Source organism: Eurosta solidaginis, chromosome 5, assembly GCF_040869045.1.
Source record: "Eurosta solidaginis isolate ZX-2024a chromosome 5, ASM4086904v1, whole genome shotgun sequence".
NCBI classification, from domain to species: domain Eukaryota; kingdom Metazoa; phylum Arthropoda; class Insecta; order Diptera; family Tephritidae; genus Eurosta; species Eurosta solidaginis.
Window position 1 is genome coordinate 127790787 of NC_090323.1, and position 25965 is coordinate 127816751.

The window sequence follows — 25965 nt, forward strand, 5'->3', positions numbered from 1 at the left end:
GAACACCACTCAATTTAAATCGAAATAGCTTCAATTTATTTTTCTGTTTGAACATAGTATTACCTTTTTCACGACAGCAATTTTAAAGTCGTTAAGACTATAATTGGTGACCAAGTTATTGGTGTCGCTTAGGTAATCGATTAGGTAACGGGTACCTGTTTGTAGGGTGGTTATTCCCTGCAAAAACGCTCCACGTCATCTGCCTAGTCATTTTATCGTCATTGCGCGGTCACGCCCCTTTTTAAATTTTAGTCACGTTTGCATTAGCGAGAATAGATTTTTTACACTTTTTTCTCATTTCGTACCTATTTATGTGATTGTGCATTCCGCTCCCACTTATAGGATGTGGGCATAGTACTGTGCTGCTCACACACGTCACAATGCTCGTCAATTGGCGGTCATATTCTCCGTCATTTCACTCTACATTTTCGAGTCATTTGACAATCAATTTTACTGCGGTTTTGCCATTTATATAACCGCCATTTATCTTGAATTTTACCCCTCGATTTACGTTACCTAGAGCAGCCGCATGAATAAAATATCAACCAAAAAATTGAATTTTCAATATTTATTTTTAATTATAATAACCAAACATAACATATATTATAAATATTTATTTAAAACATATCATTAGATTTAGTAATTTTTTTCCAAATAAAGAATATTATATATGAGGCGCCAAGACGCAAAACCAGATATTTTAAAATAATATTTATATTGCGACAATATTGCATCGCCTAGCAACATTCTAAAGACCCGTATTGAAAATTCATAACAATTTTCATTCATAACAAATTTAAAATTTGTTTGTGCTTTTCTAAGTTTTACATATTATGGATTCATCTGGTTTTGCATCTTGGAGCCTCATATATACATCAAATTGCAACTTAAATTAATACATTTAATATAAAAAAGAAGTAAATACTTTAATAATAACATAAAAAATATATTAATTGCTTTGAGCTATATTGCTGAAGCACCTAACTTTATATTTGGATAATTCAGAAGTGTGTTATATTCATTTAAATTTGAGTTGTTTCCATGGTTTCGAATAAAAAATTTTATTATTTGAATCAATTTAAGTCTACAACTTAAAGGTAAATAGAAATTATGATTAGATTTACTCTTTTTTCAGATCAAGAATATTAAAAGGTGTCGTGGAATCCGATTGCTGTCGTAATTTAATTGGAAAGTAATAAAGTAAAGTAAAATATGAACTAATCATTCAAGCAATAATTCTGCAACTCTTAGCAGGAGTATTGATTGGTTTCAAGTCTAATTCCGACAGCAATAGGATCACGTCATACCTTATTATATATGTACATGAAATTGCAACTTAAATTGATACAGTTGATATAAAGAAAGTAAGTATTTTAATAATAAATAAACTCGCTTAATTGGTTTTTGTTTTCCAATTGAAATATTTTCTAAACGAGCCGAAAATAATCTTAAGCTTTAGAAAAAACTCCAATTATTTGAATAATCTACAACTTAAAGCTTATTAGAAATTCAGATTACGTTTACTCTTTTTCAGATCAAGAATGTTCAAAGGTGTCGTGGAATCCGATTGCTGTCGTAATTTGTGAAATTAAAAAATGTACGACTAGTAATTGAGTCAGACTTATTATTGTTCTAAATCTAATCATTCAAGCAATAATTCTGCAACCCTTAGCAGGAGTATTGATTGGTTTCAAATCTAATTCCGACAACAATCGTATCACGACATCCCTTATTATATATGCACATGAAATTGCAATTTAAATTAATACAGTTGATATAAAGAAAAGTAAGTACTTTAATAATAAATAAACTCTCTTAATTGGTTTTTGTTTTCCAATTGAAATATTTTCCTGTGCAAGCACATCGCTAACCTGTGTTGGCAAAAGATATGATTATACTGTCTTGGATAGATAGTCGAACGAGCCGCTACTCGGCGAAGTAGAGATGACCGTTGTGTCGGTGGCAGCAGTTACAACAGCAGTTTCTAACTTTGCACCATCCGTACAGTGTGATGAATGCTTCACTGCCTTTTCCAATTGCTTGCAGCCAGCAATTTTTGCTGTTTGTAAAGCTTTAGCTGTAATGCAAATATATAGATGGGTTAAAGTGGTTTTCGTATGTTATTCAACAACTCACCCTATACCATCATCACAGCCTTCTCATCGATTTTGAATATGTGTACTGTTTCAGTATTCTGACCCAGTTCGTTTGGTGCAATATTTTCGATTTGAGGAATATGTATACTATCCGTTAGGCAGACAATTAGGTGCGTTCGATTCATTCATATACTGTGGGTATTTGAGCCGTAGACGCAATGGCAGATATTTTGATTCTTTTTGAAGTGTAACATTTGTAAACAGTTGGGTTTCTCTGCTGTCAACATCAGCACTAGATAGCTATTGAAGAAACGCTCGACCAAGATAATATGTTGCGATTTACGCGCATAGATTTCTTCCACCTTGTCACAGTTATTGATGGAGAAAATGCGAAAGCCATAGTTACCATCCAATACCGAAATGGAACTGTGGAGGAAGAAACCTTTTATAAAATTTAATAAAACCAAAAAATGATAGTTGTGCTAAAATGGGGTAAAGTATTGTATGTTAAAGTATAGCGAAGTCTCAGCGGCTTTGTCCTGCTGAAAACTGAGTTTGAATAGGTTTTATTCTTCGTTCTTAGAAACATGTACGAAGGTACCTGGTAAGATATTAAAAATCCTCAACGCTTTTTTTGCAATAACTTAAAAAAATGCATATTCAAACTTCTGCTTAACTCCTACATATCAATAGCTACTTTTACCACCAGGAGTCACTATTGCTTCTACGCCTATGCTATTGTTTCCTACATCGATTAGCTTTGTAATAAAATAAACAGCTTTCCCCCCAATCTCTCCAGTTTTGTTGCCACGCGAAACCTGATATTGTCACCAACCAAATCATCGGTGACCTTATTTAAAACATGGCCGCGCCAAATGTCGACCATATGACATTACCCTACCGACTGCCTTACACCCTAAAATTTTGGGTGTGACTTTCGATCAGGATCTACATTTTGGAGAGCATGCACTAGCAATTGTAACGAAAATCGTCGTTGGTGTGAGGGCTTAGCCGATCTCCATAGCGCCCGACTATGAGACGGAGCTGTTTAGGACTGGCATCTACGCCGTTTCGCCTCATAGGAGGGCGGCGGGATGTCGGTGACCAATAACTGCCAACCCCCTAATCCAGGGTGTTATGCGGACCGTGCCTATCCGTACCCTTCAGCAGAGAGCTCTCTCACAGTACCGTGCAGTACTAAGAGTTGTCCAACGCTTGGGAGCAGTGGTGGACCCAACAGAAGAGGAGATCGAGCGCTTGGCATGGGCTCATGAGGCGGTAGAAGTAGGTCGAAGGCAGTTCAAAAGGTTTGCTGCGAGAAACCCTCGGTTCTGCAACCGGTATGAGGAGGAAGACGCGTCGAATGGCAGAATGAAAAGGCAACTTTCGGCGGAAGGCGACAAGTCTGCTTTCAAGAGGCAGAAAGGGCCCAGTCCCAGAGCCGCGACGCAGGGCAGTCCCATATACAAGACAAGTAGGCCCAAAGCTGTAAGACAGATGGGCCGCAATAGCGACGTTTCAACTACCTCGAAAGCTGCGAGTCAGAGGGAAGTTCCAACTATGGAAGTAGGAGATAAGCCAAAGGGAGATAACGCTAAGACTCCGACTTTTTCGGAGGTGCTAAAGGGAGTTAAGACTCCGGCTTTCTCGGAGGTGCCAAAGGGAATTAACACTAAGACGCCGGCTTTTCCCGAGAAGATGAGTGATGTGTCAAAGCAGTCACTGACTGTGGCGCTGGTTGATCGTAGCAGTCCTTTCGAACAGATGACTAGTGAAAGGTGGAGATCTGTAGAAAGGGAGCTTATTAGCTTAATGCTTAAGATGATGCGGGAATAACCAAGTAAGCGCCTTCCAACCTTTGATTCGGGGGATGGTATAATGGTATGAAGATGATAGCGTGCAACAACATCGCGAGCTTGCGGTTACTTGTTCCAGTCCGCGTTGTCGCCTAGCGAAACCTGATATTGTCACCAACCAAATCATCGGTGACCTTATTTAAAACATGGCCGCGCCAAATGTCGACCATATGACATTACCCTACCGACTGCCTTACACCCTAAAATTTTGGGTGTGACTTTCGATCAGGATCTACATTTTGGAGAGCATGCACTAGCAATGGTAACGAAAATCGTCGTTGGTGTGAGGGCTTAGCCGATCTCCATAGCCCCGACTATGAGACGGAGCTGTTTAGGACTGGCATCTACGCCGTTTCGCCTCATAGGAGGGCGGCGGGATGTCGGTTACCAATAACTGCCAACCCCCTAATCCAGGGTGTTATGCGGACCGTGCCTATTTGACGATTTGCAGCCAGGGGATAAATTCGGCTGTATTCGAACGGAGCCTTCCCGATACCGGATCACCTCGAGAAGTATTGACTGCCTTACCAATGTAAGAGGCGCTGCTGTGGCTGACAGTTCTTTCCCCGTATATAATACTGGACCGCTGAGCCCGCCTTGTCGGGCTGGTGGTCGTACGACCAAGATGAACGACTCATTACCTAATTTTCATAAGGACGATGATAAGAAGAGGACTGAGTCGCAAGCCAAGGACGACAAATACGCATTAAGCGATGCGTCGGATTCGGGGAGCGAGAGTATTGCTCATTCAATGAACTCCGTGTTTGAGAAGCACACAAATGAAAACGGAATAGAAGAGTGGAGAAGGGTACGGAGCAGAGAGCTCTCTCACAGTACCGTGCAGTACTAAGAATTGTCCAACGCTTGGGAGCAGTGGTGGACCCAACAGAAGAGGAGATCGAGCGCTTGGCATGGGCTCATGAGGCGGTAGAAGTAGGTCGAAGGCAGTTCAAAAGGTTTGCTGCGAGAAACCCTCGGTTCTGCAACCGGTATGAGGAGGAAGACGCGTCGAATGGCAGAATGAAAAGGCAACTTTCGGCGGAAGGCGACAAGTTTGCTGTCAAGAGTCAGAAAGGGCCCAGTCCCAGAGCCGCGACGCAGGGCAGTCCCATAGACAAGACAAGTAGGCCCAAAGCTGTAAGACAGATGGGCCCCAATAGCGACGTATCAACTACCTCGAAAGCTGCGAGTCAGAGGGAAGTTCCAACTATGGAAGTAGGAGATAAGCCAAAGGGAGATAACGCTAAGACTCCGACTTTTTCGGAGGTGCTAAAGGGAGTTAAGACTCCGGCTTTCTCGGAGGTGCCAAAGGGAATTAACACTAAGACGCCGGCTTTTCCCGAGAAGATGAGTGATGTGGCAAAGCAGTCACTGACTGTGGCGCTGGTTGATCGTAGCAGTCCTTTCGAACAGATGACTAGTGAAAGGTGGAGATCTGTAGAAAAGGAGCTTATTAGCTTAATGCTTAAGATGATGCGGGAATAACCAAGTAAGCGCCTTCCAACCTTTGATTCGGGGGATGGTATAATGGTATGAAGATGATAGCGTGCAACAACATCGCGAGCTTGCGGTGGCTGGAGGAAGTGGTTCCAAACCTCCAAAGGCAAGGCTCGAACGCGCGGTTTGAGGTTGTGGATAAAGCGCAAATCCCCATGGTACCAAAAGTTGAGGTATGGATACCATGCGTGATAAAGTCGGAGGATACACTGCGACTTTTGCAGAATCAGAATTCGAACATACCGACACAGGATTGGAAGGTACTTACTGTATCTTGGCCTACGGAGGAAGGTCAGTTATACATCTTCCAAATAAACAAGCAGGCGGAGGATATATTGTACACGCAGCTTGGAAAAATGTCCTTAGCTACAAGCAAAATTTATATGCGACTCAGGAAAAGAAGTGCCAGGTATAAAAATCCTAACACGCTGGAAGTGGCCGAAGTCGAAAAGGACCTCAAAAGCCTAAGGGAAAAAAGACAGGTGGAGATAGCCCACGTCACCACGAAGGTGTTAGAAGGGGACCAACAGCCAGATGGTGCTGTGAGTCACACAGAGGAACACCCGGCACAACAGTTACAAGAGGCTGAAGGGGTTTCGGACACTCTAAACCAAAAGGGCATGGGGAGGACGACGACGTCACGGTGAAGGTGCTGGAGGGGACAAGCAGCCCATTGGTGCCGCGAGTCCTACAGATAAACCTCCAACACAGTAAAGTGGCGTCGAGCGAAACCCTCCTAACCCTTGAGGTGCGTTCGTTTGACGTGGCGTTGACCCAGGAGCCGTGGCTCTCATCGGGAGGAAAGGTTTCTGGACTTAGCGCGCGCGGATTTGGCGTTTACTATGCGCAAACGGAAGGACGGGTGCGAGCTGTAGTAATGGTAAGGAAACAGCTGCGTTCATATATGCTGCCTAATTACCCTACTGAGGACCTCGTAGTGGTGGTGAAATCGCCGGGCTCAGATGGTATATATCCGGCCACGCTACAAGTTTCAAGTAGGGCGGTCGTGGGATGGCTTAAAATAATATTCGATGGGTGCATAAACTGTATCATGTACCGCACTCTTGGAGAACTGCTCGTGTAGCTTTCCTACCAAAGGCGGGGAAGATCGGTCCCGTGTATCCCAAAGATTATAGACCCAATAGCTGAACATCATTTCTGCTCAAAGCCTTTGAGAGGATGATAGATGTGTACATAAAGTCCAACGTGGATGAAAAGCTGCTCTCCACAATACAACAGGCGTACACCAAAGGCAGGTCAGTAGACACCGCATTGCATAGGGTGGTAATAAGCATAGAAAAAGCCCTGGAATATAAGGAATATGCTCTAGAAGTCTTCTTAAACATTGCCGGGGCTTTCAACAGTGTTTCTAAATGGGCGATTATGGATGGTCTTAAGTTAAATTACATCCAGCCTTACCCAGATGGATCGACTGCATGTTAAACTGCAGTAAGATTACATCGCAATGGGGATTGTACGCGGCCACGAAATTAGTGGACAGGGGCACTCCGCAGGGAGGGGTGCTATCACCTCTGCTGTGGACGCTGGTCATTAACCAACTGCTCAGGGGATTCTACGAGGGACCAGCAAAACTTACAGTTTACGCAGATGACGTTGCATATAGTCTTGTTTACAAAGAGGTAAAAGCTCTCTAATTGGACCAGGCCTAAGTTAGGAGGGGCGACCCTACGAGAAAAACCTTGCACAAAATATCTAGGAATGATCCAAGACAGTAAGCTGTCATGGAAGCTCAACGTGGAGGAGAGGGTGAGGAAGGCTTCAATGGCACTTTATGCATGTAATAGAATGCAAAAGAACCGGCATATAATATCAGAAGGCACTCGAAGACGATGCCTCAAAACTAACAACCAAAAGCAATAATTATCATTTCACTGACACAAATTTTATAGTTTTTTCTTCGTTATTTGGACACAATGTTGTTGTTGTTTTTGTAGCGATAAGGTTGCTCCCCGAAGGCTTTGGGGAGTGTTATCGATGTGATAGTCCTTTGCCGGATACAGATCCGGTACGCTCCGGTAACAGCACCATTAAAATGCTAGCCCGACCATCTCGGGAACGATTTATGTGGCCACATTAAACCTTCAGGCCATCCCTCCCTCCCCACCGCCAAGTTCCATGAGGAGCTTGGGGTCGCCAGATCCTCGTCTGTTAGTGAAACAGGATTCGCCGCGGATAGGTGAGGTTGGCAATTGGGTTTGGAAAAGCTATATATTGCGCTGGCAACCTGAAGGGTTGCGCTACACAGCCCCTTGAATCTGGTATTTTAGTCGCCTCTTACGACAGGCATACCTCCCGCGGGTAAATTCTGACCCCCTAACCCGCTGGGGGGGACACAATCTTTTCATTATATTACTTAACAATTTAAAGGCTTCATTCTGTATTGCGAACGATAGCCCAGACGAACGATTTGCCTCCACACGATTTCGTCTAGCAATGGTATTCTCTATCATTTTCGTTCGGTCTTTACGTTTCTAACTAACAGGAAGGCAAAAGTAATTGTCAAGTGATAAGTTGCCATTGTTTAACATAGTGCAAATGCAATGTGACGGCCACAGTGGTGTGATGGTAGCGTGCTCCGCCTACCACACCGTATGCCCTGGGTTCACACTCGGGGCAAAGCAACATCAAAATTTTAGAAATAAGGTTTTTCAATTAGAAGAAATTTTTTCTAAGCGGGGTCACCTCTCGGCAGTGTTTGGCAAGCGCTCCGGGTATATTTCTGCCATTAAAAGCTCTCAGTGAAAACTCATCTGCCTTGCAGATGCCGTTCGGAGTCGGCATACAACATGTAGGTCCCGTCCGGCCGATTTGTAGGGAAAATCAAGAGCACGACGCAAATTGGAAGAGAAACTCGGCCTTAGATCTCTTCGGAGGTTATCGCGCCTTACATTTATTTATTTTTTAAATGCACTAGCGATTCGTCTCTGATCCGCAACGAAAGTTCGTTTCGTAATAGAGAATGAGGCCCTAAGATTAGACATTTTTTTCAATTTGTATTTTGACTTACCAGCAACAACAGAATCATTTTTAATTGTACGCCGCACAAGCATTATAGCATCATGTAACGAAGCTCAGTTTCTTCCCAAAATTGTTCAACACTGCTACATATAAAATTAATGTACATGTTCTAGCATTAATGCAACCTTTAAAAAATTATAAACTATAAAAATAAAATTAATGTCAAACCCAATATCAAACCTTGGAAAATGTTGAAACGTTCACCACCAACCTGACGTTCTTCAAAGTAATCACATTGACCCAAAACACTTGAATTAATATCATTAGCTGTAGTCATAATAGCACCACCACAAGCTTTCATTCTACGTTTCCAATCTTCTTCTGGTACATGAACAGCACAGAACATATTACGATCTGCAAAATACTGTGTAGCAACATCACCAATTGGTAGTTTAGAAAACACAACATTGGCGCTTACTTAACTAGTTTATTGTACAGAATACGCCATTCAGCATAAACAATTTTCTGATACTCTTCGATATTGGAGGACATTGCTGTGGCAGAGCATTTTTCCAATAAAGCACTTTGTTGTTCCTTTGATTGGCGCTTCGACATGTACAGCCATGTCATATTTTATCATGCATAATTGTAATGCTTTACGTATAGCTTTAATGATGATACGTGCATGCACGCCTTCCTCAACATCTGGCTTAATTTGTTTTAAGATTTCACATGCTTAAAATACTACTGAAGTGGTGCCATCGTCGACCTGATAAGAGAAACATTTTTATTCTACACATTCTAATATATCAAAAAACTTACCTCAGCATTTTGAGATTTGGCGATGTCTCTTAGAGTTTTACGGCTGGATTCACAATATCCAATAGTTTCATAATGGTTGCCCCATCATTTGAAATTGTGGCCTTACCACTGGAATCAACAATATGCTTGTCCATACTACGTCAACCCAATGTAGTGCGTACAGCGTGCACAATTGAATGCGAGGCATTGATGTTGGATATGAGTTGAGGTTTACCTTGAGAGCTATCGGTACCCAACAATTTTTTACACAAATACTCATGTACCCAATACAAGTTCAGGACGTTGATATTTATCGGCACGCTGTCCGGTGTGGCCCAAATTTGGAAATATGCAGTTGGCACTGTTGAGAAAAAATATGGATCAATGAACACAAGTAAAAGTCAAAGATTTTTTTTTTCTGTTGTTACTTTACACATTAGACATTGGAAACGACGAGCAGCATCTACAAGTTGCATATTAGCCTTGCAACGATTACATCTAATTGCACCCAATTCACCAAAATATACAATGGGTGGCTCATATTCACCCTCAAACGTGCGTGCCATTGGTGAGACGTTAAGTGTAATGGACAAAGCTGTTGTTTTTAATAAATCAGCTGTTGCAGGTATGCAATACAAAGAGGACCTGCAAAGAAGAAAGTTCAATGCAATTGCCAAACAAAACATTAATTTCGAATAGCGATACCTAACGTAACGTGGCGAGCAGTTACCCTGATCTTCTACCACATATTTTGTGGTCACCAATGGTGGTAATAAATCCTGTTCATTAGTAATAAAAGCACCACCAGCACTATTTTATTATCGGATTTGGCATCTGATAGGGATCTAAACGGCCTTGGGCTTGATCATACTGTTGCGGCTGTTGATATTTACCAGTAACAGGTGCAGGTGGTTGCTAAAGAAAATAACACAAAAATAATCATCAGCAAATTTTTAAATATATTAGTTGTATTAGCATACATTATAACCACGACGTCCAGACATGTCCGGGTATTGGGGGTTTACCCAGCTTGGGTGGTTGACTGGGCATCGGCGCCTATCCAGGTTGTGTTGGTGGCATCATTTGACCCATGTAACCACGTGGTGCACCTGTTTGTGATGGCGGACTCGCTGAAAATTTGTTTCCACACAAAAATTACATATTTCACAGTACCTATGAATATAGTAGGTGCACGACACATTGTGGCAAAGCTAAATTTGTCAACATGCTATTTCATATGGAGAATTTTTCATTCCAAATCGTCACCCCTGTCAAAAATTCGTGTGACTGTGTGCCATGAAAAAATGTGTGGAATGAAAAATTCTCTAAATGAAATAGCATGTTGACAAATTTAGCTTTGCCACAATGTATCGTGTTCTCTCGCACCTACTATATTCATAGGTATTGTGAAATATATCATTTTTGTGTGGAAAAAAATTTTCAGCGAGTCCGCCATTTTCCGCGAATTGAGCTGCAGGCCTGTGCTAATTTTGGAGCATTAAATTAAATACAAGTAAAACAACAAGCAACAACCGAACAATAACTTTATAGCTGGTCAATATGGTGAAACAGCTAAGCTGCCACCTCAAGCCAATACGCCAACTTCCATGGATTCGCCATCGACACCGCCAGGGAAAGCTTTACCTGGTGGTTCCAATCAGATGACTATAAATGGGGCAAATATACCTGGCTTGCCTCATACTTTGTGTTTAATAAACAAAACCAAGTGCAGGCGGTGTTGCAGCTCCATACCAGCACACAGGTGAATAGCAAATGCCACCGCAATCGTGTCCAATGCCACGACAGTCTGGTCTAATGCAGTCACAATCCGGTCAAATGCCACCTCAACACCATATGCACCAGCCATTTGGTGGCCATGAGAAACATGGTCCTCCAGGTATGCAGCCCGCATCAACTGGACCAGGTGGGGCAATGACACAACATCCAGTTATGGAGTTATACCAAGGTATATACCACAACAGCAACCGGTTTATGCAATGCCACGATAGCAGCAGCAACAACCTCCCCAGGCTGGCTATCTGCCAATGCCACAAAATCCGGGCTATCCACCACAACCTCAACATCCAGGTTATCCTCTACAACAACCAGGTGCACCACGGGGTTACATGGGTCAAATGATGCCACCAACACAACCTGTACAGACGCCAATGCTCAGTCAACCACCCAAGCAGGGTCAACCCCCAATACCCGGACACGTCCGGATGTCCTGGTTATAATGTATGCTAATACAACTAATAATTTACAAATTTGCTGATGATTATTTTTGTGTTATTCTCTTTAGCAACCACCTGCACCTGTTACTGGTAAATATCAACAGCCGCAACAGTATGATCAAGCCCAACGCCGTTTAGATACCGATCAGATGCCAAATCCGATAGGCGTTATCATTGAAAATCAAAATAGCGCTGGTGGTGCTTTTATTACTCACCATTGGTGACCACAAAATATGTGGTAGAAGATCAGGGTAACTCCTCGCCACGTTACGTTAGGTATCGATAATCGTTTGTTTGGTTTTGTTTTGTTTTGTTTTGTTTTGTTTGGCAATTACATTGATCTTTCTTCTTTGCAGGTCGTCTTTGTATTGCATACCTGCAACAGCTGATTTATTTAAAACAACAGCTTTGGCCATTACACTTACCGTCTCACCAATGGCACGCACGGTTGAGGGTGAATATGAGCCACCCATTGTATATTTTGGTGAATTGGGTGCAATTAGATGTAATCGTTGCAAGGCTAATATGCAACTTGTAGATGCTGCTCGTCGTTTCCAATGTCTAATGTGTAAAGTAACAAGAGATGGTAAAAAAAAAATTCTTTCACTTTTACTTGTGTTCATTGATCCATATTTTTTCTCAACAGTGCCAACTGCATATTTCCAACATTTGGGCCACACCGGACAGCGTGTCGATAAATATGAACGTCCTGAACTTGTACTGGGTACAAGAGTATTTGTGTAAAAAATGTTTGGGTACCGATAGCTCACAAGGTAAACCTCAACTCATATCCAACATGAATGCCTCGCATTCAATTGTGGACGCTGTATGCACTACATTGGGTTCACGTAGTATGGACAAGCATATTGTTGATTCCAGTGGTAAGGCCACAATTTCAAATGATGGGGCAACCATTATGAAACTATTGGATATTGTGAATCCAGCCGTAAAACTCTAGTAGACATCGCCAAATCTCAAAATGCTGAGGTAAGTTTTTTGTTATATTAGAACGTGTAGAATAAAAATGTTTCTCTTATCAGGTCGGCGCACCACTTCAGTAGTATTTTAAGCATGTGAAATCTTAAAACAAGTTAAGCCATATGTTGAGGAAGGCGTGCATGCACGTATCATCATTAAAGCTATACGTAAAGCATTACAATTATGCATGATAAAATATGACATGGCTGTACATGTCGAAGCGCCAATCAAAAGGAACAACAAAGTGCTTTATTGGAAAAATGCTCTGCCACAGCAATGTCCTCCAATGTCGAAGAGTATCAGAAAATTGTTGATGCTGAATGGCGTCTCCTGTACAATAAACTAGGTAAGTAAGGTGCCAATGTTGTGTTTTCTAAACTACCAATTGGTGATGTTGCTACACAGTATTTTGCAGATCGTGATATGTTCTGTGCTGGTCATGTAGCAGAAAAAGATTGGAAACGTAGAATGAAAGCTCGTGGTGGTGCTGATATGACTACAGCTAATGATATTAATTCAAGTGTTTTGGGTCAATGTGATTACTTTGAAGACCGTCAGGTTGGTGGTGAACGTTTCAACATTTTCCAAGGTTTGATAGTGGGTTTGACATTAATTTCATTTTTATAGTTTATAATTATTTAAAGGTTGCGTTAATGCTAGAACATATAAATTGATTTTACGTGGCGGTGCCGAACAATTTTTCGAAGAAACTGAGGTTCGTTACATGATGCTATAATGATTGTGCGGCGGACTCGTTCAGTGTAATGTGTAATGGCGACCCCAAGTTCCTCGTGGAAATAGCGGGTGGGGCGGGATGGCTTAGAAGGTTTAAAGTGATGATATTAGGTGATGATAATAGGTACGACCAATCACAAATTGTTATCAATATCCTCTAAGGGGAGTCCAAGGAAACTTGCTGTTTCAACAGGGGTGGAGCATAATGAAAGGGGAGTTAGAGGCGTTGGTTCCACATTACAATTAAAGAGATGGTTGGTGTAATGTGGGGACGCATTGCAAGCGGGGCATACATTTTGTATGTCGGGGTTGATTCTGGATAAGTAAGAGTTTAACCTGTTACAGTATCCAGAACGAAGTTGAGCTAGAGTGACTCGCTTTTCCCTGGGGAGTATGCGGTCCTCTTCCGCAAGTTTTGGGTACTGTTCTTTAAGTACTGGATTCACCGGGCAATTCCTAGCATAAAGGTCCGACGCCTGTTTGTGGAGTTAGAATTTCATTTCTTTCCCTTATTGGGAGTTTTCTCGCTTCATTGTGCAGGTGGTGTTCCGAGGACATAAGAAGGCAGCCCGTAGCGGTTTTGGGGGCAGCATTTGTGCAGGCCTGTATTTTCTTCCAGTGAGTAACCTTTAGGCTTGGCGACCATATCGGAGACGCGTACCATGCAAACGTCTATTTATATTTACCCCAAGTACTGCCGATTTATCGAATTATATTAAATATTTGTTACAGCTTTGGATTTTCGTTACAATTGCTAGTGCATGCTCTCCAAAATGTAGATCCTGATCGAAAGTCACACCCAATATTTTAGAGTGTAAGACAGTCGGTAGGGTAATGTCATATGGTCGACATTTGGCGCGGCCATGTTTTAAATAAGGTCACCGATGATTTGGTTGGTGACAATATCAGGTTTCGCGAGGCGACAAAACTGGAGAGATTGGGGAGATAGCTGTTTATTTTATTACAAAGCTCATCGATGTAGGAAACAATAGCATAGGCGTAGAAGCAATAGTGACTCCTGGTGGTAAAGGTTGCTATTGATATGTAGAAGTTAAACAGAAGTTTGAATATGAGTTTTTTTTAAGTTATTGCAAAAAAGCGTTGAGGATTTTTAATATCTTACGAGGTACCTTCGTACATGTTTCCAATAATGAAGAATGAGACTTATTCAAACTCAATTTTCCCCACGACAAAGCCGCTGAGACTTTGCTATACTTTAACATACAATACTTTACCCCTTTTTAGCACTACTATCATTTTTGATTTTATTAAATTTTATAAAATGTTTCTTCCTCTACAGTTCAATTTACGTATTAGATGGTAAAGATGACTTTCGCATTTTCTCCATCAATAACTGTGATAAGGTGGAAGAAATCTATGCGCGTAAATCGCAACATATTATCTTGGTCGAGCGTCTCTTCAATAGTTCTCTAGTGGTGATGGTGACAGCAGAGAAACCCAACTGTTTACAAATGTTACACTTCAAAAAGAATCAAAATATCTGCCATTGCGTCTACGGCTCAAATACCCACAGTATATGAATGAATCGAACGCACCAAACGAACTGGCTCTGAATACTGAAACAGTACACATATTCAAAATCAATGAGAAGGCTGTGATGATGGTATAGGGTGAGTTGTTGAATAACATACGAAAACCACTTTAACCCATCTATATATTTGCATTACAGCTAAATCTTTACAAACAGCAAAAGTTGCTGGCGGCTAGCAATTGGAAAAGGCAGTGAAGCATTCATCACACTGTACGGATGGTGCAAAGTTAGAAACTGCTATTGTAACTGCTGCCACCGACACAATGGTCATCTCTACTTCGCCGAGTAGCGGCTCGTCCGACTATCTATCGAAGACAGTATAATCATATCTTTTGCCAACACAGGTTAGCGATGTGCTTGCACAGGAAAAGATTTCAATTGGAAAAAGAAAACCAATTAAGCGAGTTTATTTATTATTAAAATACTTACTTTTCTTTATATGAACTGTATTAATTTAAGTTACCATTTCATGTACATATATAATAAAGTATGTCGTGGTACGATTGCTGTTGGAATTGGATTTGAAACCAATCAATACTTCTGCTAAGCGTTGCAGAATTATTGCTGGAATGGTTAGATTTAGAACAATAATACGTCTTACTCAATTACTAGTCGTACATTTTTAAGTTCACCAATTACGACAGCAATCTGATTCCACCACACCTTTGAATGTTCTTGATCTGAAAAAAAAGTAAAGCTAATCTGAATTTCTACTAAGCTTTAAGTTGTAGATTATTCAAATAATTGGAGTTTTTTCTAAAGCTTAAAATTATTTTCTGCTCGCTTAGAAAAGATTTCAATTGGAAAACAAAAATCAATTAAGCGAGTTTATTTATTATTAAAGTACTTACTTCTTTTTTATATGAACTGTATTAATATAAGTTCCAACATAATACTGAAAATAATAGAAATTGAAAATAATAAATATTGAAAATTCAATTTTTTTGGTTCATATTTTATTCATATGGCTGCTCCAGGTAAAGTAAATCTGCAGGTAAAATTCATGTTATATGGCGGTTATATAAATGGTAAAACCGCAGTAAAATTGATTGTCAAATGACTCGAAAATGTAGAGTGAAATGACGGAGAATATGACCGCCATTTGACGAGCATTGTTACGTGTGTGAGCAGCACAGTACTATGCTCACATCCTATAGGTGGAAGCGGAATGCACGATCACATTAATAGGAACGAAACGGAAAATTTGGTCACAAAACCTAATCACGCCCATGCAAATGTGACTATGAATATAACCGCTGTGAAGAGTCACAATGACCGTAAAATGCCTAGTCAAATGACGTGGAGCGTTTTTGCAGGGTGGTTGGTGCACTGTCTTGTAAAACGTTACCCAAAACACGTAAATACTGGCAAACAGAGCTGCTAAAAAAGTGAGGTTATGTAAATTTCTTCACCTTGAACACGTTGTGTATGGAACATACATGATTCTCGCTGTCGTACGTACATGAAACCATGATGTAAAGCATATATTACTTAAATTTTGCTTGGATTCCAAGCTCCAAGCTAAAAAAACTGACGAAGCTTCATCGGAACTTCAAAACACAAAAAGAATTTCTATCATGAAAAAGCGAGACCACTATTCCCCCATAATTAGCGAGTTTGGCATGTTTTTGTTTATGTATTACATTTTATTTTTACCTTAACATTTTTAACAATAAAAACAATGCAAATAACACGCGAAAATTATTTCGGTCTCTAATTGTTCATTTTTTTCACAAGAATGTTGATTTTAATTGTGTTTTTATGCACCAAATTTTCAAACTAAAAATAAAATTTTCATTTGTCAGAAAAAAATAAAGAAAAAACGGGCGAATGTCAAAAAAACCTATCGAAAAACAAACTGGATCGTTCGTTTTTAATGAACTAGGTTGTATTTTTCTTGTATTTCGTTAGTTTTTTAAAATATAGTTTGCACACTTACACCAGGGGGCCTACTCTGTATTGCGATGCGAAAGAAAAAATACGCGAAATCGCAAAATCGGTACTCTGTATCTTGACATTCGCATGTATATTTTGACTTTCGCATTCACATTTTGCCCATTCGCAATTTTTCTCCCTTTTCGCATTGAAGGCACTCTGTAAAGCGAAAGCGAATGTCAAACAGCATTCATTTTCGCATTTTTCTTGCTACAAGTAATAGGCATTCGCATTGTTCAAATATGTAAGTATTAATTGATAATTTTATAAATTGATATCTTTATATTCATTTAAAAATATATAGGACAACTCAAAAAACAAAACAAACACAAAAGCAACAATTTGTAATTCTAGTGGACTTAAAATACATAAATAAATAACAATTAAATCGAAACCACTTTTTTATAAAGCATTTCTATTTGAAATCATGTCATTTTTTATTTGTTCTCTGATACAACTAGCAATATTTCCCATTCCATGATTTTCCACGTTTTCTGTATTTATCACGTTCACTTCTTCCAGTTCAATTTCTTCATTTAAATCGTTCCATAATGCTACAGAATCCTTTTTTTAATTTGTTCAACAAAAATTAATCGTTTGCCGAAATTGTAATCGCCTTGTTTCTTTTGTTCTCTTTCTTTGAGTTTGGTCAGTGATGCAAACTCAAGCAAAAAATTAGCGAAAAATAAAAAAGCGACATTGATAGCGATGCGATAGCGCTACAGAGTTCCAATTACCTTTCGCATCGCAATTTATTTTCGCATCGCACTGCCTTTCGCATCGCAATACAGAGTAGGCCCCAGTACTGAAGCCGCATTAGGAGGGAGTGCGACAAAAAATTGAAGATAAAATACAAGAAAAAATAAACGAAAATAAAGTAGTGTCGTATAGGTATAATCAATAATGAACTAGGTTGTATTTTTCTTGTATTTCGTTAGTTTTTTAAAATATAGTTTGCACACTTACACCAGTACTGAAGCCTCATTAGGAGGGAGTGCGACAAAAAATTGAAGATAAAATACAAGAAAAAATAAACGAAAATAAAGCAGTGTCATATAGGTATAATAATAAAGGTGATGTCAACGGCATAACCTCACTTTTTCCGCAGCTCTATTGCTTTCATGTATGTATTTTAGGGTAGCGAAAAAGGGGAAATATTTAGTACTATTACGTACTACCTTTTTGGTATATTAATTCAATTTTTGTATAAAAAGAAAAATCGAAATAGCCAGTGCAACTTGCAGCCTAAAAAATATATCTTCAACTATCAGACGGCTTGGGCTAACTTAAGCCAGTTAACTGGCATAAGAGGCGAAATTCTAAAACGGCAGAAGAAAATGGTTTCCACAATATTTAAGCTGTTTTGCCTTAAGTTATAGAAAAGCTTGTAACTCACTCTGAAAGGATATAAGAAAAATACAAGGCACTAATGTTATTAAAATAAACTTATTTATTTTTCAGGGACTTGTTTAGAAACTTAATTTGAAAATGCATTTTTCATCGTTTTTTCTTTATGAAAATCCATTTCTTTATCCTCAAAATGAAGTTGACATAGCCTAGCTTCTTCAGGCAATTCTACGCCACGAGCCTCTTCCCATTTCCTCTTTCTATTTTCATCCTTTGCAACATTAAAGAAATTTAAATTGTAGTTTTTTCACGTTGTCCGACACAACGCACAGGATGTTTTAGGCATTGTCTATATCGAGAAATATATCTGTACATTATAAGAAATATTGATGATTAATTATATTTTTAATGGTATTTTTATTATTTGTGTTAATACAGGGTTCAGAAAAAGACTCATATAACCATATATTGGGGCATGACGTATAAGAAACTTTGAAATAAGGATTAACTTACTAAGACCGGTTTTCTCAAGTAAACTGTAAGGTTTATCTGTCCAATAAAAGCAAACCGCTTAAAAAATCAAAGCTGTCGAATTCAGTTCGAAACACTTTGGCAAAATTTTAATCGGTTCACGAACCAGCCTTATCCAGATAGATCCGCTGCATGTTATGTTGCAGGACGATTAAACATCGCACCTGTTGGCCTGGTATTCAAGGGGTTGATAAGCGCAATACGAAGCTTTATAGCTTCCGTAACCCAATTGTCGACCTCACCTACGCGAGAGGAATCCTCTTACAAATATGAATGTATCATACACATATTTAGCGGGCGAGGCTGTGGTGACCTTAACTTCCTCATGGAGCTAGGGGTTGGCGGGATGGCCTAGAAGGTTTAATGTGGTCTTATTAATCGTTCCCGAGATGCTCGGGCTAGTACCTTAATGATGCTTTGTGACTGGAATATACCGGATCTATATCCGGCAATCTTTGTCGTTAATACAACAACAACAATTTGTAGGCCTGGTGGGGAAAACCTGGTGTAAACAAATGCAATGAGACTCGATGTCTCGGGACAGTTTGGCAGCTTGAGACCATACGGCCATAGTAGTATATACGAACAGACAACTGGATCCCATACCTGCGATGGTAAAAATAAATAGAAGGCGCGGTAACTTCCGAAGAGATTTTAGGCCGAGTTTCTCCTCCAATTCACGTTGTGCTTCCTTTAATTTTTCCTACATATTGGCAGGACCTACATGTTTCACGCCGACTCCGAACGGCATCTGCAAGCCAGATGAGTTTTCAATGAGAAGCAGACTTCCCATGGAAACGCGCGTCTATCTGGCACAACTTTGCTCTGGATACTGCAATAGGTTTTAACTTGTCCAGAACCACGAATGTAATGTGCCGCACATGACACCAGCCATCTCTTCTATTGCAATGCGGAACAAACACCTCTAAAACCCATTTATTTTTGGTCCAAACCTATTGAAACTGCAAGGATTCTAGGACTCCTTTTACGGGATAGCTATTAACAAAGACCCAGAGGGCTTTCAAACGCGTTCAAACTGTGACCTGTGCGCCCTTAGATATTGAAGGGGCATTCGATAACAGGTTGCAGTCCAGTAGAAGTTTATCACTACTGTAGAGTGGAATTCAAAGGCCTATCTAGAGGAAGAGAAGAGTCACTACTACTAATGAACCGATGAAACCTGCATAGGGTACTGTGAAAACCACCAAAGGGTGACCTCGAGGTGGACTGTACTTGAAACTGTATCAAACAATAAAACCCATGCCAGGGCTTTGCCGAAACCTGGTCACGTTATCCCACAACATGGGTAAACTGAGAAAAAAAACTCAATATATCAACTTCCGAAGGATACACCAGCAAAACGTACAACGTGGATACCCCCCGACAGTTAAGCCACCCGACAGTGAAGCCGCACTCAATACAAATTCGCTCTTCGAAATAAATTCAGCGCTACTTCTGGAATATGTAGAAAATCGAAACAGCCTAGGAGCTCGCAGTGCTGGTTGCTGGTCGCCGGTCACAGACAGATGGAAAGCTATGAGCATTGTGATTCAAGAACAATTATTATTAAACGATGTAATTGCAAAACGACCAAATGACACGTACCGATTTTTTTAACTATCGGCAGAGAATGCCGAGCAAATCTTGGCGCTCATCTAACATCTAACATAATAGCACCATCCACATCCACTTCAATTACAAATACCCGATACCATTCCAATATCAATTGTAGAGAGACTGTTTTAGGAAAAAAATGGTTATATCTTTTTCGAAAACTTATTTTTTTCCAAACTTACAATATATTTCCGCAATTTTTCGATTGGGTTTTGTCAACGAATAATTTTTTAAAGAGAAATTCAAATCAAAACAATGACAGAAATAAAGTAGAGCCTACCAATTTATTTATAAATGTTTGCTCCCATTTTGTTCAATTTCGTATGGAAACATAATAAATTATGTAGGATTGGTATCACTTTATTACATATATATTTTATGCATCCCGATCTTGTCAGAATAACGGAAAACGTCAATGACAAGCAAACACCTGAAATTTCATTTCATCATGCATGAAAACATCCGGGAATTTGTAGATGCATGTGCATGTGACGTTTTCGTTTTCTACATGGTTCAATTATATGGTTGGCTCATCTCATCAGCTGATTTTATTTATTTCATTGCAAGACCGATGGGATTGTCAAAAGGAGATGCCAAACCCAAAATGAAACCAACAAATTGGCAACGATCCTTATACTATGTTCAAATAGAAAAATAAATTGAGGCAATTTCGATTTAAATTGAGTGGTGTTCATACAACTCAGTTAAGCTTACTCAATAGTAATTTGATAGCTGGTTGGCTCATCTCTACAGCAACAATATACCTTTTTTTTCAGACTGTCAAAATGTGCGTGTTGGTATTGGGCGAATGGAATGGAATGACAATATAAAACTTTGACATTTTTGTATGTTGTAAGAAAATGTGTTCAATGTTTTGGTTTAATTTTGAATTTGCCATCTCCTTTTGTCAATCCCTACTCCAGTGAAATGAAAAAAATTAAATCAGCTGATGAGATGAGCCAACCATATAGTTGAGCCATGCGTAACTGACGTTTAAATCTACTGATAAACACACTTTACAAGGTTGCATTTGCAGTTTGAAACAATTTATTACGCAATTTTTTTTAAATTGACAATTTATTATTACAATTTAGTATATGATAAATTGCGCAAGAAATTTCCCAAATGGTATAAATTGCCAATTTGGTGTGTGTTTGTACTTAGTATTACACATACAAAAACTGCTTTGTTTTATGTTTCCTTTCCATAGCATTCGCACCAACACCAATACACCGATTTTGACAATTTGAACAGACATATTTTGTTATTGCACAGATGAACCAACCATATAGTTGAACCATGGTTTTCTATTAGGAAAAACCACGAATTCACTACAAGGTAGAACCATTCTCTCTTCTGATCGGCCATAATTTATTTTGAAGTTCCTTTTGTAATACTCCTATGTATATTGCGGTTAAAGTCTAGTTGAGGGGTCGGCTGCTAATATGTAATTTTTTATAATCGCGGCCGAAGGCCGCCAATGCAGGTGTTCTGCGCGAAAATACTATGGATTCCACCCTCAACTAGACTTTTTCCATTACCCTGGGTGGGTCCAACACCGTTTTGGAGACCAAAAATATATCCGCGCCAAACACTTTTACCCACAGGTTTTCTTGTGGGTAAAACGAAGTCATCAAAATTACAACAACCACATCAAAATTTTCGATTTTCTTTGCAAATATCTCCGAAAAGAAATAAAATTTATAAACACTTATGTTCACAATTTTTTGTGGGTACAACAACATTGCAACAACTACATGAAAATCGCTAACTTCAACTGCAATAATATACGGACAGAGATGAAATTTTTCTTTTCCGCCTCCGGATTATTGTTGTCGAGGTCAATACGCGTCTTTTCACACCTCTCTTGATATTTTTGGTAGCGTATTGGCAGTCGACCCCTCAACTAGACTTTTACCCGTCAGAGTGCCGATATATTGCTGTTTAAATGTTTTTGTTTTTGGTAATTGTTTACTTTAGGGTACAGCTGCTAAAAGTCCAGAAATATCAGGATCACGAATCCGAAAGCGGAAATTAAGAATTTTTTTTCTGTGAAAAGATATTTCCGAAAAACGGAAAAATGGCCCCGAGCGCTCCGAAACCGGGGGTGGGATCCATAGTATTTTTGCGCAGAACACATTTCTGCATTAGCTGCCTTCGGCCGCGCTTACAAAAAATTACCCTGGGTGGATCGAACACCGGTTCGGAGACCAAAAATATATCCGCGCCAAACACTTTTACCCACAGGTTTTCTTGTGGGTAAAACGAAGTCATCAAAATTACAACAACCACATCAAAATTTTCGATTTTCTTTGCAAATATCTCCGAAAAGAAATAAAATTTATAATCTCCGGATTCGTGGTCCTGGGATCAAGACGCGTCTTTTGACACCTCTCCCGATATTTTTGTACGACTTTTAGCAGTTGTACCCTAAATAAACCATTAACAAATATAAAAACATTTAAACAGCAATATATCAGCACTCTGATGGGTAAAAGTCTAGTTGAGGGGTCGACTGCCAATACGCTACCAAAAATATTGAGAGAGGTGTGAAAGACGCGTACTGACCTCGCCAACAATAATCCGGGGCGTAAAAGAAAAACTGTATCTCTGTCCGGATATATTTGCAGTTGAAGTTGGCGATTTTCATGTGGTTGTTGTAATGTTGTAGTACCCACAAAAAAATTGTGACCATAAGTGTTTTGCGCGGATATAGTTTTGGTCTCCAAACTGGTGTTGAACCCACCCAGGGTAATTTTTTATAAGCGCGGCCAAAGGCCCCCAACGCAGAAAGGTGTTCTGCGCAAAAATACTATGGATACTACCCCTGGTTTTGGAGGAACCGCGGGTAATTTTTCGGTTTTTCGTTAATATCTTTTAAACGACCAAATGACACGTACCGATTTTTTTAACTATCGGCAGAGAATGCCGAGCAAATTTTGGCGCTCATCTAACATCTAACATAATAGCACCATCCACATCCACTTCAATTACAAATACCCGATACCATTCCAATATCAAATGTAGAGAGACTGTTTTAGGAAAAAAAATGGTTATATCTTTTTCGAAAACTTTTTTTTTTCCCAAACTTACAATATATTTCCGCAATTTTTCGATTGGGTTTTGTCAACGAATAATTTTTTAAAGAGAAATTCAAATCAAAACAATGACAGAAATAAAGTAGTGCCTACCAATTTATTTATAAATGTTTGCTCCCATTTTGTTCAATTTCGTATGGAAACATAATAAATTATGTAGGACTGGTATCACTTTATTACATACATATTTTATCCACGCCGATCTTGTCAGAATAACGGAAAACGTCAATGACATGCAAACACCTGAAATTTCATTTCATCATGCATGAAACCATCCGGGAATTTGTAGATGCATGCACATGTGACGTTTTCGTTTTCTACATGGTTCAATTATATGGTTGGCTCGTCTCATCAGCTGATTTTATTTATTTCATTGCAAGGCCAATAGGATTGTCAAAAGGAGATGTCAAACCCAAAAAGAAACCAACAAATTGGCAACATTTCCTTACACATACAAAAACCGCTTTGTTTTATGGTTCCTTTCCATAGCATTCGCACCAACACCAATACACCGATTTTGACAATTTGAACAGACATATTTTGTTATTGCACAGATGAACCAACCATATAGTATTAGGAAAAACCACGAATTCACTACAAGGTAGAACCGTTCTCTCTTCTGATCGGCCATGATTTATTTTGAAGTTCCTTTTGTAATACTCCTTGTATATTGCGGTTAAAGTCTAGGTGAGGGGTCGGCTGCTAATACGTAAATTTTTATAATCGCGGCCGAAGGCCGCCAATGCAGGTGTTCTGAGGGAAAATACTATGGATTCCACCCTCAACTAGACTTTTTCCATTACCCTGGGTGGGTCCAACACCGGTTTGGAGACCAAAACTATATCCGCGCAAAACACTTATGTTCACAATTTTTTGTGGGTACAACAACATTGCAACAACCACATGAAAATCGCTAACTTCAACTGCAAATATATCCGGACAGAGATAAAATGTTTCTTTCCCGCCTCCGGATTATTGTTGTCGAGGTCAATACGCGTCTTTTCACACCTCTCTTGAAATTTTTGGTAGCGTATTGGCAGTCGACCCCTCAACTAGACTTTTACCCATCAGAGTGCCGATATATTGCTGTTTAAATGTTTTTGTTTTTGGTAATTGTTTACTTTAGGGTACAGCTGCTAAAAGTCCAGAAATATCGGGAGAGGTGTCAAAAGACGCGCTTTGAACGCAGGATCACGAATCCGAAAGCGGAAATTAAGAATTTTTTTCTGTGAAAAGATATTTCCGAAAAACGGAAGAATGGCCCCCGAGCGCTCCGAAACCGGGGGTGGGATCCATAGTATTTTTTCACAGAACACATTTCTGCATTAGCGGCCTTCGGCCGCGCTTACAAAAAAATACCCTGGGTGGATCCAACACCGGTTCGGAGACCAAAATATATCCGCGCCAAACACTTTTACCCACAGGTTTTCTTGTGGGTAAAACGAAGTCATCAAAATTACAACAACCACATCAAAATTTTCGATTTTCTTTGCAAATATCTCCGAAAAGAAATAAAATTTATAATCTCCGGATTCGTGGTCCTGGGATCAAGACGCGTCTTTGGACACCTCTCCCGATATTTTTGGACGACTTTTAGCAGTTGTACCCTAAAGTAAACCATTACCAAATATAAAAACATTTAAACAGCAATATATCAGCACTCTGATGGGTAAAAGTCTAGTTGAGGGGTCGACTGCCAATACGCTACCAAAAATATCGAGAGAGGTGTGAAAGACGCGTACTGACCTCGCCAACAATAATCCGGGGGCGGAAAAGAAAAACCGTATATTTGCAGTTGAAGTTGGCGATTTTCATGTGGTTGTTGTAATGTTTTAGTACCCACAAAAAAATTGTGACCATAAGTGTTTTGCGCGGATATAGTTTTGGTCTCCAAACTGGTGTTGAACCCACCCAGGGTAATTTTTTTATAAGCGCGGCCGAAGGCCGCCAATGCAGAAACGTGTTCTGCGCAAAAATACTATGGATACTACCTCTGGTTTTGGAGGAACCGCGGGTAATTTTTCGGTTTTTCGCTAATATCTTTTAAACGAGTTAAAATTTTTACTTTCCGCATTCGGATTATTAATACTGACGTAAAGGCGCGTCGGTTGACACCTCTCTCGATATTTTTGATAGCGTATTAGCAGTCGACCCCTCAACTAGATTTTTACCGTATTTTCTTACAACACACAAGAATTGCAAGGTTTTATGTTTTCATTACATTCCATTCGTCTAACACCAACACACAGATTTTGACAAACTGAGCAGAGGTGTGTTGTTGCTGTAGAGATGAGGCAACTATATAGTTGAACCATGGGTGGTGCCATGATAAAAATATTGCCAGGTAAAACCACTTACTCGTCTTGGCGGCCATAATGGTTTTCTGATTTTTAAAAACATTTTAAAATCACTTTCTTAAACTTTGTGGAAATGTCAAACCAAAGAAAACACAAAAAAAAAAAATGTTGGTATGACATTTTGCACCTTTCTTTAATGCCAAAAAAATAATATGCTTATGCAGTAAGTGAAAAAATGTTTCGAAAAGTTTGAAATCCGTTTTTATGTATATGGCAAAAAAATTAGTTGCTAATATATGGATGCCTCAACACGTCCTATTTTTGCAAAGGGACAAAAGAATAGACCTTTCTTTTGAACCTCTTCTAATTAAGAAGCGAATGTTGGAGACCACCCCTATTGATTTCTCATTCATCC

General features: G+C 39.6%; 2 protein-coding genes across 5 annotated transcripts; one reads left to right on the top strand and one right to left on the bottom strand.

Annotated features, from left to right (window-relative positions):
• Window positions 1-563: 563 nt before the first annotated feature.
• Window positions 564-10121, bottom strand: LOC137252616 (T-complex protein 1 subunit eta-like). 2 transcript variants are annotated; one of them, XM_067788604.1, is made up of 8 exons: window positions 9935-10121; window positions 9658-9874; window positions 9251-9590; window positions 8912-9197; window positions 8669-8852; window positions 8478-8613; window positions 2144-2522; window positions 564-2077 (listed from the first exon to the last, which is right to left on the bottom strand). In XM_067788604.1, the coding sequence occupies exons 4-6, from the start codon at window positions 9056-9058 to the stop codon at window positions 8528-8530; spliced, it is 417 nt and encodes a 138-aa protein (XP_067644705.1). In that variant the 5' UTR covers window positions 9059-9197; window positions 9251-9590; window positions 9658-9874; window positions 9935-10121; the 3' UTR covers window positions 564-2077; window positions 2144-2522; window positions 8478-8527. The 2 variants fall into 2 exon arrangements, with proteins under 2 accessions (XP_067644705.1, XP_067644704.1); XM_067788603.1 differs by having other exon boundaries at window positions 2137-2522.
• A 1566-nt stretch (window positions 10122-11687) lies between these two features.
• LOC137252617 (T-complex protein 1 subunit eta-like) lies at window positions 11688-15400 on the top strand. Of its 3 annotated transcripts, none has more exons than XM_067788605.1 (8): window positions 11688-11739; window positions 11820-12049; window positions 12110-12450; window positions 12504-12787; window positions 12857-13030; window positions 13086-13156; window positions 14477-14807; window positions 14867-15400. In XM_067788605.1, the coding sequence occupies exons 4-7, from the start codon at window positions 12718-12720 to the stop codon at window positions 14498-14500; spliced, it is 339 nt and encodes a 112-aa protein (XP_067644706.1). In that variant the 5' UTR covers window positions 11688-11739; window positions 11820-12049; window positions 12110-12450; window positions 12504-12717; the 3' UTR covers window positions 14501-14807; window positions 14867-15400. The 3 variants fall into 3 exon arrangements, with proteins under 3 accessions (XP_067644706.1, XP_067644708.1, XP_067644707.1); XM_067788607.1 differs by having other exon boundaries at window positions 12525-12787; XM_067788606.1 differs by having other exon boundaries at window positions 12534-12787.
• Window positions 15401-25965: the final 10565 nt, after the last annotated feature.

Bases quoted from the DNA above. Each gene is read 5' to 3' on its own strand.
- LOC137252616 (XM_067788604.1), bottom strand. From the start codon at position 9,058: ATGACATGGCTGTACATGTCGAAGCGCCAATCAAAGGAACAACAAAGT. The intron at 8,853-8,911 runs GTTAAGTAAGCG...GTTGCTACACAG, and splicing joins GTATTCTGTACAATAAACTA to TATTTTGCAGATCGTAATAT. The intron at 8,614-8,668 runs GTTTGATATTGG...AATTTTTTAAAG, and splicing joins ACGTTTCAACATTTTCCAAG to GTTGCATTAATGCTAGAACA.
- LOC137252617 (XM_067788605.1), top strand. From the start codon at position 12,718: ATGTCCTCCAATGTCGAAGAGTATCAGAAAATTGTTGATGCTGAATGG. The intron at 13,031-13,085 runs GTTTGATAGTGG...AATTATTTAAAG, and splicing joins ACGTTTCAACATTTTCCAAG to GTTGCGTTAATGCTAGAACA. The intron at 13,157-14,476 runs GTTCGTTACATG...CTTCCTCTACAG, and splicing joins AATTTTTCGAAGAAACTGAG to TTCAATTTACGTATTAGATG.